Source organism: Ailuropoda melanoleuca, chromosome 2 (assembly GCF_002007445.2).
Source record: "Ailuropoda melanoleuca isolate Jingjing chromosome 2, ASM200744v2, whole genome shotgun sequence".
Classification (NCBI taxonomy): Eukaryota; Metazoa; Chordata; class Mammalia; order Carnivora; family Ursidae; genus Ailuropoda; species Ailuropoda melanoleuca.
The window spans coordinates 147,544,349-147,558,261 of NC_048219.1; the positions used below are offsets into that span (position 1 = coordinate 147,544,349).

The following is a 13,913-nucleotide window of genomic DNA, read 5'->3' on the forward strand; positions in this document are numbered from 1 at the left end:
AAAGGCAGATGCTTAACGACTGCGCTACCCAGGCGCCCCTATAAATTACATTCTTAAATGAGCTGCATACCAAATGAGTGAGACCATTTGCAGGCTGCAAATTCAGACAAGGGAAAGTGGTTTGGAATGGTGAGGAAGTGCTTCATAGAGAAAATGTAAATTAAACTAGGGCTTCAAGACTTGACAGAATTTATACTGGGGCAAGGGTGGGAAGTGTGATAGTGACAGAAAGACCGTGTTTTCAGAAGACAATTTAGCCCATGATGTACACGATAAACTGTATAAAGAAGAAACCAGAGTTTATCTCCAAAAATGGCAATTTCGGAATAAAAATGTCCTAAAAAAACTTAACATTTGAAATTATTTCTTGATAGAACCGGCGTTTAAAACCTCAAAGTATCAGAAGCATCTGGTTATTTGAGACAACGTGAAAAAAAAATCAACTATCTTCCAGCTATAACTCTTCCCGACTATGGTAGGTGAGTATCCTTTCTTAAGTTAACATTTTTAAAACAATCAAGGTATTATTGTCTGAAACTATCAAGAACTAACAGGAGAAGTAAATTCCTGCTTTTTTGCTGTCTTTCCCAAGAGAAGAGTTTGTCCTCTTAGCCATTTTTTAAAAAATCTATACTACCTTGGAAACTTAGATCATTCTGCTCATGCTTTGTACAACCATTAGTTAAATGAATACAGTACATAAAGAAAGTGTCATTTACCACCATTACCAGGAAACCGCTCGATGGATTTTAGCTAGATCAAGGGGCGGGGGATGTATCTGAGACCACTGTATACACGAAGACAGAGTGAACAGAAGGGAAAAAAGGTGGTTCCAAATAGACAACCCAAATAGTCACAAAGCCAGGTGCACTGCAATCTAGGCACTGATTTGCAACTGAGTTGCTTCTTATTATGAGTGTAGTATGTTCTAAGAGAATAACTACAGCAGGGATTTACTGTCATTGGTTATGATTCTTCTGAGAAACACTAGGTGAGACTGCTAGCTGCCTGATAAAATTGCGTCTTTACAATTTCACTGTTTGAACCTTTAGAGTGCAGAAGGAATGGAGTCTTCTTCAAGTCTAAATAGAAATATTTCTCTTCCAATGCTTTCATACTGTTACCTTTTATTTTCTACTTAATACATAGCCTGCTTACTTCACAGTGTGACTGTATGGATCAAATGAGACTTAGGTACACACACTGGACCAAACAAGTTACAATGAAGTAATACAGTCAGAGATTATGGAAGAAAACATGGGCTTTGGAGTCCAAATTGAGTTCAAATCCCACTTTCATTGTCTACCAGATAGGCAACTGCAACCTCAGGTAAGTTACATAATCACTTCAAAACCACTTCACTTCCCCCCTCACCCCGTAAATCGTGAAAAATAGTATCTAGTTAGTAAGAGTCTTAACAGTATTTGAGAAAGAATGGAGAATGCTTAGCTCACCAATTATGGTGGCAGTAGTTGGTTCTCCCGAGGGGTCATTAAGGTGACAGCAGATAAGCCTGGCTTTTGCAGGTTAATTTCATCTGACATTTTAGTTTTGGGTACATATTAGAAAGTAAGTAGTGAGAAGGAAATTTAGGCTCCAGATATCAAATAATGTGATCAGCCTCAAACTGCAGAGGAGTTTCATCAAAATTTTAGTGGGGGTACAGTCTTGGTAGTCATTGAGTGGGTAATATGAGGGAGACATCAAAATGATACAGACCTTCATGAACAATAAAATGAGGTAGACGTGTTTTTGAAACTGGATGACTAATAGGGTGGGTAGTCAAATTCTCCAAGGCTCAAGAAAGCATAATTCATATTTAGGTAAAAACTAGACTGGTAACTTCATTCTCACTGTCCCAGTGCCATCATGCAGGAAAATATATTTTGATCACTCTATGTCATATGATATAAACGACTTTCATTCGGTAAGGAATCTCAAAAACTCACACTGCCAACTCCTCATGCAGAACAGTACCATGCAATGAATAAGAGCTTAGGCTCAACGTCAGACAGACCTGGACTTTCCAATGACATGCTTCTAAAACACAAACAAATGACTTAAATCCTCTTGCCTCAGTGTCTTCATCTATAAAACACACAATAGTATCTACTCCCTACATTTACTGCAATTAGGAGTTAATTCACATGAAGTCCTTATTAGAGAGCCTGGCACCTAAGAACATACATTTAATGGTAGCTGCTATTATTATTGGTTTTTTTTTTAGAAAGCATAAAGAAAATTTGGACAAGCAAGATTTTTCTATAGTTAAAATTTCCTATACTAACCGTGACTCCACGCTACTATCATAAGAACGTCCTCTTCTTGAATGCTCATAGTCTGACCTGCTGTAATCAAAGTGATCTCTATCCCTAGGGGATCTTTCTTGTTCTCCATATCTAAAACATAAAATAAGAAAATCAGTTATAAGATGAAAACTACTTTGTTAAGAAAGAACTGAAATTATTAGCAAACAAGGATGACAGCATAAGATCTGCCATTTGAACTTTAAATATCAATAAAGTCAGAGATCCTTAAGAGAAGTTAAATAAATACACACATAATAAATACAGATAGTAATATATATATAGTAATTCATATTTTATATACAGTTAACCATATAGCACAGTATTATAAATGTATTTTTCTCTTCTTTATGATTTTATTAATAACATTTTCTTTTCTCTAGCTTACTTCACTGTAAGAATAGAGTATATAATACATGTAACATATACAAAATATTAGTTGACAGCATATGTTGTCCAGTAAGGCTCCTGGTCAACAGCAGGATATTAGTAGTTACAATTTTGGGGGAGTTAAAAGTTATAGGCAGATTTTCAACTATTGGGGGGGGGCATTAGTACCCCTAACCCCCAGGCTGTTCAAGGGTCAACTGTATATATCTACAATTAACTTATATAACATATAGATATACATGTGTGTCTGTGCATGTCGAGTTTCTTTTTTTTTTAAAGACAAAAAGTAAGTGACTGATGAATGGTACTAAGTAGTTGCAAGCCATGACAATTAATTTGATGTTCATGAAACAAAAGTTTTTAGAGACAACAGAGTGAAATAAGAAGAAAGTACATATGTGGTAAGGAAGAGATGAGACCACTGAAACAAAGTCTAGTGGATGCGTCTCTCTTCATAAATTATTTTTAATGGTCATAGCTCACTAAGTGAAATAACTGAAGTACTACTATGAATGCCTGATGAACATTAATAGTAATATTTCTAGATCTTTCGTCTTAACACAATTATAAGATATATATATATAAAAGTATTCTAAAATCTATAGAGAGCTATGTAAAGGATAGCAGTAACAGTAAAAGCAGCACTTCAAAATAAGGTGATTTCAACTCAGTTTTACATTTTATAAACTTTTTTTTTTTAAAGACTTTATTTATTTCTTTGACAGAGATTGAGACAGCCAGCGAGAGAGGGAACACAAGCAGGGGGAGTGGGAGAGGAAGAAGCAGGCTCATAGGAGGAGCCTGATGTGGGGCTCGATCCCATAACGCCGGGATCATGCCCTGAGCCGAAGGCAGACGCTTAACTGCTGTGCCACCCAGGCGCCCCTCCATTTTATAAACTTTCATCTAGTGTTTCATTCAGTATTCATTTCATTTTGTAAAACTTTTATGTAGTATTTGACATGCTGAAATTATTCTCTCTCACCTCCAAAATGAGATAAAATCTAGAATTATTTACTAGAAACTCCTAGAACAGTCATTCAAGAATGATTTGTCCTTAAGCTTATTCAAGTAATATCGTAAAACCATCTAAAAGAAATCACCCACCCTAAAATGAAGAACCTAAGAACTAAATGATTTTTTAAAACTCATTACAAAAAATTTAAATTGCAGGAGCACATAAAAATTATTTACCTGTCTTCTGGAGAGGAGGTCCTCTGATAGGAATTATAGTTTTCCCTTTTGTCATGACCAGAAGAATGCTTTCAAAGGGAAAAAAAAGAGGGGGAGGGGTTATTTTAAAAATTATGTTAAAAACACAGAGAAAATGAAATAAGTCTTTCAGAAAATTGGAAGTGCTTTACAAATTATTTCAAAGCTTTTTTTTTAATCATAAGAATAATTCATGTTATCTAAACAGTATGTAAGATAAAATTTTCAGGCCCTCCAAGGTAAATATCTGTGGCAAATAATCTGTTTTCACTATGGACCACATAGTTTTTTTAACCAAAAAAAATTCAAGGTAGAAGAAAATAATTCTCATATTTTCGATGCTACTTAGTGGTATTTTATTTTATGTATTAAGTTTTAAATATATAGAACATCATTTTTACAAACACCTCTTAGTGAAAAACAAGACCAAAGCTTTTTCTTGGTGAAAAGCATGACTAAGGGCCAGAAGTCTTCTAGCAAGAAGATTTCACTCCTGTGGTTATATCAAAGTCTTATAATACAGCACTTAACTCCCTGGATCTATTTTGTCTTATAAAAAACACTTTAGTTCAGGTTACTAAACCTGGATAAAGTAAACAGCTAGAAGAAACCAACTCTAACATATTTATGAAAATTCATTTTCACTTTCAGGAAACATCGTTTGAATGTCTGATATGTATGGCACTATGTTAGACTCTACAGATTTCAAAAACATGATCGTGAGAGAAAGCTCCTATGCCAAATCCTATGAAAAATAACAAGACATACAAATAAATAACTCCACTGTAACATGGAACTGAAGAGAAATTTCACAGAGACAGAGATATGAACTATTCAGTTGGAGAACAAATCTTAATTTAAAAATCCAAATGCAGTCAAAAAGCCAAAATATTTCTCTCTGAATGGGTAAATTTTTTACATCACTGATGAACATTCATATTGGCCAGCTTTTTTTTTAAGGATTAAAATAATTTTAACTAACTTAACTATAAGAAAGGAAAGACAGTATGTTTTTTAAAAGTAGCTGTACCTTAAAAACTAAGAAAAGGAAATCAAATAATGAAAACCTGTTCTGCGTATTTACCTGCTTGCCTCCTTAATGGGAAAAAGAAACATTTAAAAATAGAAAATTACACTGCACGGAAGTATAAACAAGCTCCAACTTCCTCTTATTTTATGACTAATTAACAGCAGTTTGAGTCAAACATTATCAAAGTAAACTGCCAAACAGTCTCATTAACTGCTGAATTTTTCTACAGTATATACAAAGTAGACTAATTTACATAGGTGAATAAGCATGTGATCAAAATTTGTAATTTATGGTAGCCATAGTTTGGGAGCTATTTTATGCTGAATGAGACAATCTTAAAATCCTGTTTCTAATGTATGTAAGAAAGTTTTAAAAATTATTTCACTTAGCAACACAATGAGAAAATTGTTCAGTATGTATGACATAGTTTTCTATAAAACTTGACTTCAAGATCCCAAACCAAATATGGAACACAAGACTCATTCGATTCATGGCAACACCAAATATAGTTCATTTATTGAACTGATCATTTACTGTAAGACACAGTCCTTCCTGTGTAGACATTCTGTAGACAAAAGTTAGGAAAAACCCTTAAGGAATTAATGATCTTATGGTAGAAAGCCAGCTGTAAAAATTAAACATATCAGATTTTATGTTCCTGAGAGAGCAACAGAGAAAAGAAGAAAAAGGAGGAGGAAGAGAAGGACAAGGGGAAGAAGAGGAGAGGGAAGAGAGAGAGACAGAAAACAAAACTGCAGTCTACTTTTTCTTTACAAGGCATAGCAATTATTTTGATTACATTAGGGAGAAGGCCTCAGTTCTTTGCTAATGATTTTTAACACATCTCCACAACATCTGCTGTAAGCACGGGAGGAACCAAAAATATTGAAGTCGTGAATCAGGATTTCGTAAATATGATTAAGTTAACGTGACTGGAACACACAAAAATGCTAACAGGACATCTTGAGTAGGGAACAATAACTGAATACTGAGGGATTACAGTGGGTAGAGTGGGATTTGAACTAGCCTTTGGTAGATGAACAGGATTTCACTAAGTAAAATAAAAAAATATATCATTTTTAGATGTGATTCAAATAATCTCAATTTTACTATTTCCTTTATTATAGAGTTCAGATTATAAATCAGAGTAGGCACTGAAAATAATATATTGTCAAATTCACCTTTAAAAATTCTCTAAATTGTTCATTAAGCAAACAAATGTTTATGCCATGTGGTTACCTATAATTTCTAACAATAAAGATAGCAGTATGAGACGGTCAGTGGAGCAGGGTGGCTGAGTCCAACCTCCGAGCATCCATTAGGCTCAGGAACCAGTCTTTAAGAGCAAGGAGAGGAAGGGCTGAAACAAGTAGGAAACTTGGTCCTGACAGCTAAGGAAGCTACAGCAAGGCTCAATGGAAAAACTAGGGATCCTCAGCTGAACCCTCCCAAACCTAGCAGATGAGTCCTCAGAACATCAAGGGGAAGATGTAAGCTTCGCCTGCGGTAAAAATGGGCCCCACCCAGCTAGTGGACTTGCCTGTGGCTAACAGGATGGAGAAAGGGAGGCAGGCTAGGCTACGAACTGGCAGACAGAGCTGAGCCACTAAGCTTGGAGGGCATGCTGACTGAAGATAGCAACTCCTAGTACGGAAGGGTGCCACCGAGGACCCACTGGGACCACAGGAGGTAAACGTGGAGAAGCAGTGTAAGAGGGACAGGAAGAGGATTCTGAAAAGACTAAACACATCTCCCTCTGTGTAAAAGGTATTTGGCTAAATCTGAGTGCTCTCGTCTAATTTGGCTCAATCAAGAGCCAGTTCCACACCAGGTCTCCTCTTTATGTTCCTAGCTTTTAGCACAGTCAGCCACCTACTATGCCCATGATTAGTTAACTGCTTAAGTGCCACTGGACCAATGAGTACAAGTCCCAAAGAGGCAGACTTCAGAACAATACATGAAAGTATCTACTGACAGACAGATCTAGCTTGAGACAGTGAACTCCCACAAAAAAAGGTATACAAGCATGGGCTGGGTGTCTACCAAGCTTTACATTTGACAGTATCATACTCGAAAGAATTTAGAAAAGATGGCAGCAGAACATGCCTCAGTCTGTAAGTCTTATTAATTCAGTTTATTAAACACCTACCAGGCACCGGGCCTAGTACCTGGTGTCTACCACTAAGCTTAGTCTACTGGTTCTCTTTTCAAAGAAGGAAAGCAGCAGGGCCTAGATCTGTAATTAAATAAAAATACACCTTCCCCTTTACTGACTCCAAGACCCAAGGAGTAATGTGTCTGCTTGTAGATCTATGCAGTTGAAAATAAGTGGAATAGTTTGCTCTCCTGCCAAGTCCACTGACAGGCAGAGGAACAGTTCAGAGAATAGACGGAGTTACTGGTTCCTGTTAACTGCTCTCACTGCATCTACTATTCTCCCTTCCTTATAACCTGCCTCAGCCACACTAGGCTCTTTGTCTTTAAATGTGCTGTTCCATCTGCCTGGCATACTCTTTTCCCAGTTATCTGTATAGCTAACTTCCTCACATCCTTCAAGGTTCTGTTCAAATGGCTACCTTTTCAGTGGGCCCTCCCTATCAAAAATTGCAACCCCCAATGCTAAGGATCAACTTTACCCTATTTCTTTCATCTGTAGCATGAGTATAGCTCTTAAGAACACTATCCTACACCATTTACTTATGGATGAAGTTTATAATTTATTTTCTGTCTTCCCCCACTAGAATGCAAACTCCATGAGACCACGGATTTCTGTTTTGTTCACCATTTTACCTGAAGTGCTTAGAATAGTCACTGGGACATAGTAAGAATTCAGTGAATATTTGTTGAACAAGTGTATAATGTCCAAAGGACAGCACAGAAAAAAGAGCTTGTTTATGCACATGAAATGCAATAAAAGGCTCCCTTGTAGATAGACATGCAGGAACTATGATTAACTGAGGAAGGAGATGCCTGTCTTCCATTTCACGCTCATTCACGGAAGTATGCTCTTTAAGAAGAATGGTGGAATTCCCTGCCCTGTTAATTATTCTTCTTTTGCATGTGCTCACTCACATGCACTTTCTTGATTTGTGCAGGCAATGATACACATATATGCATACAAGTACATGGACATACACACATACATCTTGCACGTTCTCTCACTTGCCCTCTTGCACACTATTGCTTCTATCTGACTACGCAGCTACACCTGAAATTGTGTAAGTTACATATGCGTATGATGCCATTCTACTGTCTGGTTCTACAGGTACAAGTTTATGTTCTTCATTATAAATTTCAAACACTTACTTTTATGTGTGCCACACTACTTTTCATTTTCTGTTTCCAGTTGATCTGATAAATCAAAAACTCCTTAAGTTGGTCCAAAAAACAGGTAACAAATGGTATGAATTCCTTGACAGTTTACTTCTTCTCTCTGCAAACGTCACCTGAAAGGTATACCAACGAAAGCTTTGTTAACACTGACAAAATGTATGTGAAATAACAACATATTATTTACACACAATGAATATTTGACCATCTTAGTTTTCTTAATCAGTAGGCACAGAAATATAATCAATAATTAAATAAAAATTCAAAACTTCCTTAAACAGTTCCACTTAACAATGTATAAAGAACACATTCATAGAAAAGACCCTGAATAAGAGAGCAAAAGATAAGGGCTTATTAAGGTATTTTAGTGTAATGACTGAGAGGAACAAAACTCAATTTAATAACTGATGTCAGATAACTTTATTCAAATGGTTTTTAGTGAGGGACACCTAAACCTATATCATAAAACAGTACTGTGATAATATAAAAAACAAGTGAACAGAAGAAATAATTATATCAGATAAACTCTATATAAACAGAGTATAAAATATCCCATTTCTATATAAACTAAAAATGAATTATCCAATGTTCTTGTAATAACGATCACTCAGAAATAAATATGCTCTGTGTAAAAATATAAGGTGTTAGGGGGGCCTGGGTGGCATAGCGGTTAAGCGTGTGCCTTCGGCTCAGGGCGTGATCCCAGCGTTATGGGATTGAGCCCCACATCAGGCTCCTCTGATATGAGCCTGCTTCTTCCTCTCCCACTCCCCCTGCTTGTGTTCCTTCTCTCGCCTGGCTGTCTCTATCTCTGTCGAATAAATAAATAAAATCTTTAAAAAAAAAAAAAAATATAAGGTGTTAAATTAAAACAGTAAATTTTAACGTAATCTATCAAAGGCACATGACTTCAGATATATGCAGGTGTAAGAACTAAGTTATTTGGCTCAGAATAAACCTAGTCACCAACAGTTAATGCTAAAATAAAATTTTTTTTTCAATATCCGTTAATTACATTTCAGGAATTTTTGAAAAATGCTGAACTGTTACTTATATTAACAGAGGACTACCATTTGAGTACTTAATTGTAATTACATATCTAAGTGGTTTATGGTTTGGTGAATGAAATTACAAAAGGTAATGAAATTACAAAAGTCAAATGAAATAGAAGAAAATAAGAGAATTAAAAGAGGTAGAGAATATGCAGAAAGAACTGTGCCCGGTACCAAAATAACTGAATACAACTAGGAAAAGTTTTATATTTGAATGCCAGAAATGATTATAAATTATCTAGTTCAATTCCTTTTTAAAGATAAAAATACTGAAGGTCAGATTAAGTCATTTCAATGCCCTAAACTATACTACCAGAAACTTAGCCTAGGGATACCCAATTAAATTTTCTTTCCACTAGACCACATACACAAATAATCTTGACACTATGAACTGACATAGAGCTACTATCATTTAATGCAGATAGGGATGTACACAAATCACTAGGTCAAGAAAAGTTTCTATTACAGCGGTTAGCATGGCATCAAAGTTCTTAAAAGCAATATATATGAGTGTATGAGATTATTTACAAACTTAATCTATAAAGTATAATTGCAAGCTACAGCACATCACCACTTCTGTATTTGTAGCTGCAGTTAGACTAACATGCCTCTAGGGGACTCCCAGCAGGGAGAGAGCCAGAGGAGAGGAGCACCATGTGCCCAACTCTCTGACCTCCTGTGAACCAACACATGTACAAAGCAGAGTAATGCTAAGGTACAGAGTTCTGTAAGTATGAACAGCCACCTAAGAGAACTTACAATTTAGTCTAATCAAGTTAATTGCCTAAAAACTCACCACTCCTCAGAGGAATGTAACAGAATCTAGTCATAACATAACAGTAACAATGTCTGGGATACAATTAAAATAACTTACCAGAAAACTGTGGTCCAAACTTAAGAAAAAAGACAATCAACAGAGACCAAAATTGAGATGACCCAGATGATGGAACTGGCATACAAAGTTTTTAAAGCTTATTTAAAAGTGCAAAGGAAAACACGCTCGCAAGGAATAAAAGCAGGAAAGTTCAGCAAAAGGAAACAAAAGAAAATAGAATCAAACTGAATCTCTAAAACTGAAAAATACATGAAGTGAAAAATACACTGGTTAGACTTAAAGCAAAATGGACATAAAAGAAAGTCAATGAATGTGAAGTAAGATAAAAAGAAATTAACCAATCTAAAAACAGACCAAAAAAATTTAATGAACAATATCAGGGGCATTGGTATAATATCAAAGAACCTAATATGTGTGTAATCAAAGTTCAAGAAGGAAAGAGAAAAAATGGAATAAAAAAAATTTCTCCCATATTTGGCAAAAGGCATAAATCTACAGATTCTTGAAGCTCAGGGAATCTAGGTAGGAGAAATACAAAGAAAACCATGCCTATGCACATAGTCATAGATAATGGTCAAAGCTTAACTGCTGAAAATCAAAGATAAAGGGAAAATCCTGAGAGCAGCAAGAAGGGAAAAAAAATACATTACACATACAGGGAAATAACCATTCAAATTACTACTGACTTCTTATCAGAAACTAAAGAGACAAGAAGACAATCTTAAAAGTGCTGAAAGATAAAAAACTGTTAACCTAGAATTCCAGCAAAAATAAATCTTAAGTATGAAAATAAAGACATTTACTAATTAAAACAAACAAAAGAAAACTAAGAGAAAGTAAGAGAATGTGTCACCAGCAGACCTGTACTACAAGAAATGCTAGAGTTCTCAGGCTGTAGGGAAATGATACCAGATGGAGACTGGAAGAGGAATAAAGAACACTGGAAATGGTAACTTTCCTGGGAAGTATAAAAGGCTACTTTTTCCTTCACTTAAAATACATTGGTTTATTTAAAGCAAAAATTAACATCTTGAGGGGTTATAATGTATGTAATTACAGTATACGTGATATGTAGCATATAGGAGGAGGAGATAAAATAGACCTACATGATCTAAGGTTTCTAAATTTTTTGTGAATTGGTAGTAATATCAACTCTAAGAAACTTGGAAAGTTAAGGATATATATTGTGTTCCCTAAAGCAATGACTAAAAAAGTAATGTAAAAAATATAGCTAAAAAGTCTGTAGATAAATTAAAATGGAATTTTAAAAACTATTTAAATAATTTAAAAGGACAAGATAGAAGGAACAAAGGAACAAAAAACTGAAGGGAAATTTAAAAAAAAATAAGATGGTGGACCTAAATCTAACTGCTGATTTTATTAAATATTAATGAACAAACATGTCTAATAAACAGAAGCTAGTTCTGTCCTCTCCACAGACGGACGCAACCCTGAAAGCACAGATCTTGTCTTGAAAGGGTTTTAGCCACGTGACTGCTTAACAAGAGGACTTTGTGCTGTAACATACAAATCACGCAACTCTTCTTTTTTTACATGACTCTTTGCAGAGGTCCTGTTTTTATAGCTATAAATGTATAGAGCCATAAAATTCAAAATTTTACTCAATTAACTTTCGCCTAAAGGTAATGGTTATTTTTTTTTTACCTCTACCAGCACAACCAGCATATCATTTCTAACAAATACTTATCACCTTTATCACCCAGTATTATTTATATATACACTCATTCAACAACAAATAATATTTACTACACTTCTATTATTTTGCCAGGCATCTTTCTAGATACTGGGTAGATAGCAGTGAACAACCACAACAAAATCCCCTGCCCACATGGAGCTTATATTCTAGTCACAAAACATAAATCTAAATTGATGAGCAAAGCACTAAGCTGCTCAAGCAAAGTGGCTTGTTGGGCTTCTTCTTCTTCTTTTTTTTTTTATACATGCCAGTTTCAAATCATTATTTAATATAAAGCTGGTTCACTAAGTCATTATGAACACTTGTGTGATAGAAGTACGAGTACCTATATGGGGGCCCACCTGACTTACTAAATCAGGTGTGTGTGTCGGGGGGTGCAGAGGGGAGGACTAGGCATGCTGGTTCTATGAAAGCATCCCCAAGGTATTTCCAAATATCCAACTCTTCCCCAGGTTTCCTCAGCTTTCCAATTTTGGATGAGAAATCTTGGTTCTCAATTTGTCATAAACCATGAATAACGTATATAAAATACAGAGACTTCATAGCTTCCCTCCCTTACAGTGAAGTACGCAGTCATAAATCATTTGGAAAGGGACACATACATTCCAAATGTATTAATCCATACTAACTCACTGGTAAGAAGCATATATATGCATGCAAAATAATATCAATTATCAGTGATTTTTAAATCTGAGAGGTTCTGGGCACAATTCATAGGGAGAAAATTCTCACTGGTTATGCAATGACTGACTGCCAAAGCACAGGTTCTTTAGGAGTTTAAAAAATGTGCCATAATAATGAAGTAACATACCTACTGTAACATGGGCACAAGCACAAATTTAAGCACTTGAGTCATCCAGATGACAAGCTATGTCTATAAAATGCTTTTATTATTCTTAAAATGAATATAAGACATGAAAAATTGAGATAGGAAAAGAGAAAAAAAAACCTACATTAACGGCCTTCCTAGGTAAACTAGATACAAATTTCATATATATTCACATACAAGGACTGAAATAATTTCTGTAAAATTTTTTTTGCTTATAGGTTTAAATATGCTTATTAATTAATGAGATTTGGAATATACCTTATGGAAAAATTAAAAGCCTAGAGAATTGTCAGTGTCCTTCATTTGTTTTATGTCCAGGATAATCAGTGACTAAGTCCTTATAAAATTGATACTATATTATACCTCCATGGAGGATTCCACTCTCTTCTATCCTAATATTATCATATAAGTTAATCAGAGTCATTTATTGTCTACAGGTGTTTTTGCTTCCCTACATTCAACTAAACACTCCTTCTATAAACTAACATTAAGAATTTAATTGTACAGAAGGAACATCAAAAGAAATCTGTGTGAAAGACTCTACTCAGTACTGTTCACTATTTACAGGAAATGACCTGATGGATACTGCTGCCATGATCACCAACACACATCACCTGTGACTGATTTCCAGGACTTTTTGGGTCCAGAAGCGGAAAACACTGAAAACTACTTCTGTCCAAGGCTATCAGAATAAGGTTCTCCTTCCCCTGATGCTAGAAATGCTACTTCTTTGCATATTTTTGTTTTTTATCCTCTTGTTTATTTATTTTTTCCCTATCTGCTGGTTGATGCTTCTAAATCTGTACAATGGAACTTTCTGCATTGATGGAAAGGTTCACATTCTGCACTGTCAGTAGCCACTTCATTAACACCACAGCTACTGGCCACATGTGGCTATTGAGCACTTCAAATGTGCCTAGTGGATTTAAGAAAATCATTTTTAAGATTTTAATTAAGTTTACACATATTGGACAACATATTTCTAAATGATTATTAGACATTTAGGCCTTTTAGTCATGGTACTTCAAGATCCTTGTCCTTGACAACCTCCAGATATGGTGTTAATTCATTAGATACTGACAAAGCAAAGTAACTCAAACCCAACTTACAGGAAAAGTCACTTGGTTATTTCCTAAGAAAGGTTCAGATTATGGGAAATAAGGGATAACATAATAATCCTGGTCCTAGAGTTCATCTATGTTGCAATCACCA

The 13,913-nt window shown here is 35.2% G+C and overlaps 1 protein-coding gene across 1 annotated transcript in view; it reads right to left on the bottom strand.

Moving 5' to 3' along the window:
- The window catches only part of CWC22 (CWC22 spliceosome associated protein homolog), a 39,409-nt gene extending 30,985 nt beyond the window's left edge, over positions 1 to 8,424 (bottom strand). Inside the window, exons 1-3 of the mRNA XM_034654811.1 lie at positions 8,245 to 8,424; positions 3,891 to 3,958; positions 2,289 to 2,399 (exon numbers count right to left, since the gene is read on the bottom strand). Coding sequence (XP_034510702.1) covers positions 2,289 to 2,399; positions 3,891 to 3,958; positions 8,245 to 8,271 — 206 coding nt within the window. The 5' untranslated portion in view covers positions 8,272 to 8,424. The remainder of the gene's footprint in view (positions 1 to 2,288; positions 2,400 to 3,890; positions 3,959 to 8,244) is intronic.
- Positions 8,425 to 13,913: the final 5,489 nt, after the last annotated feature.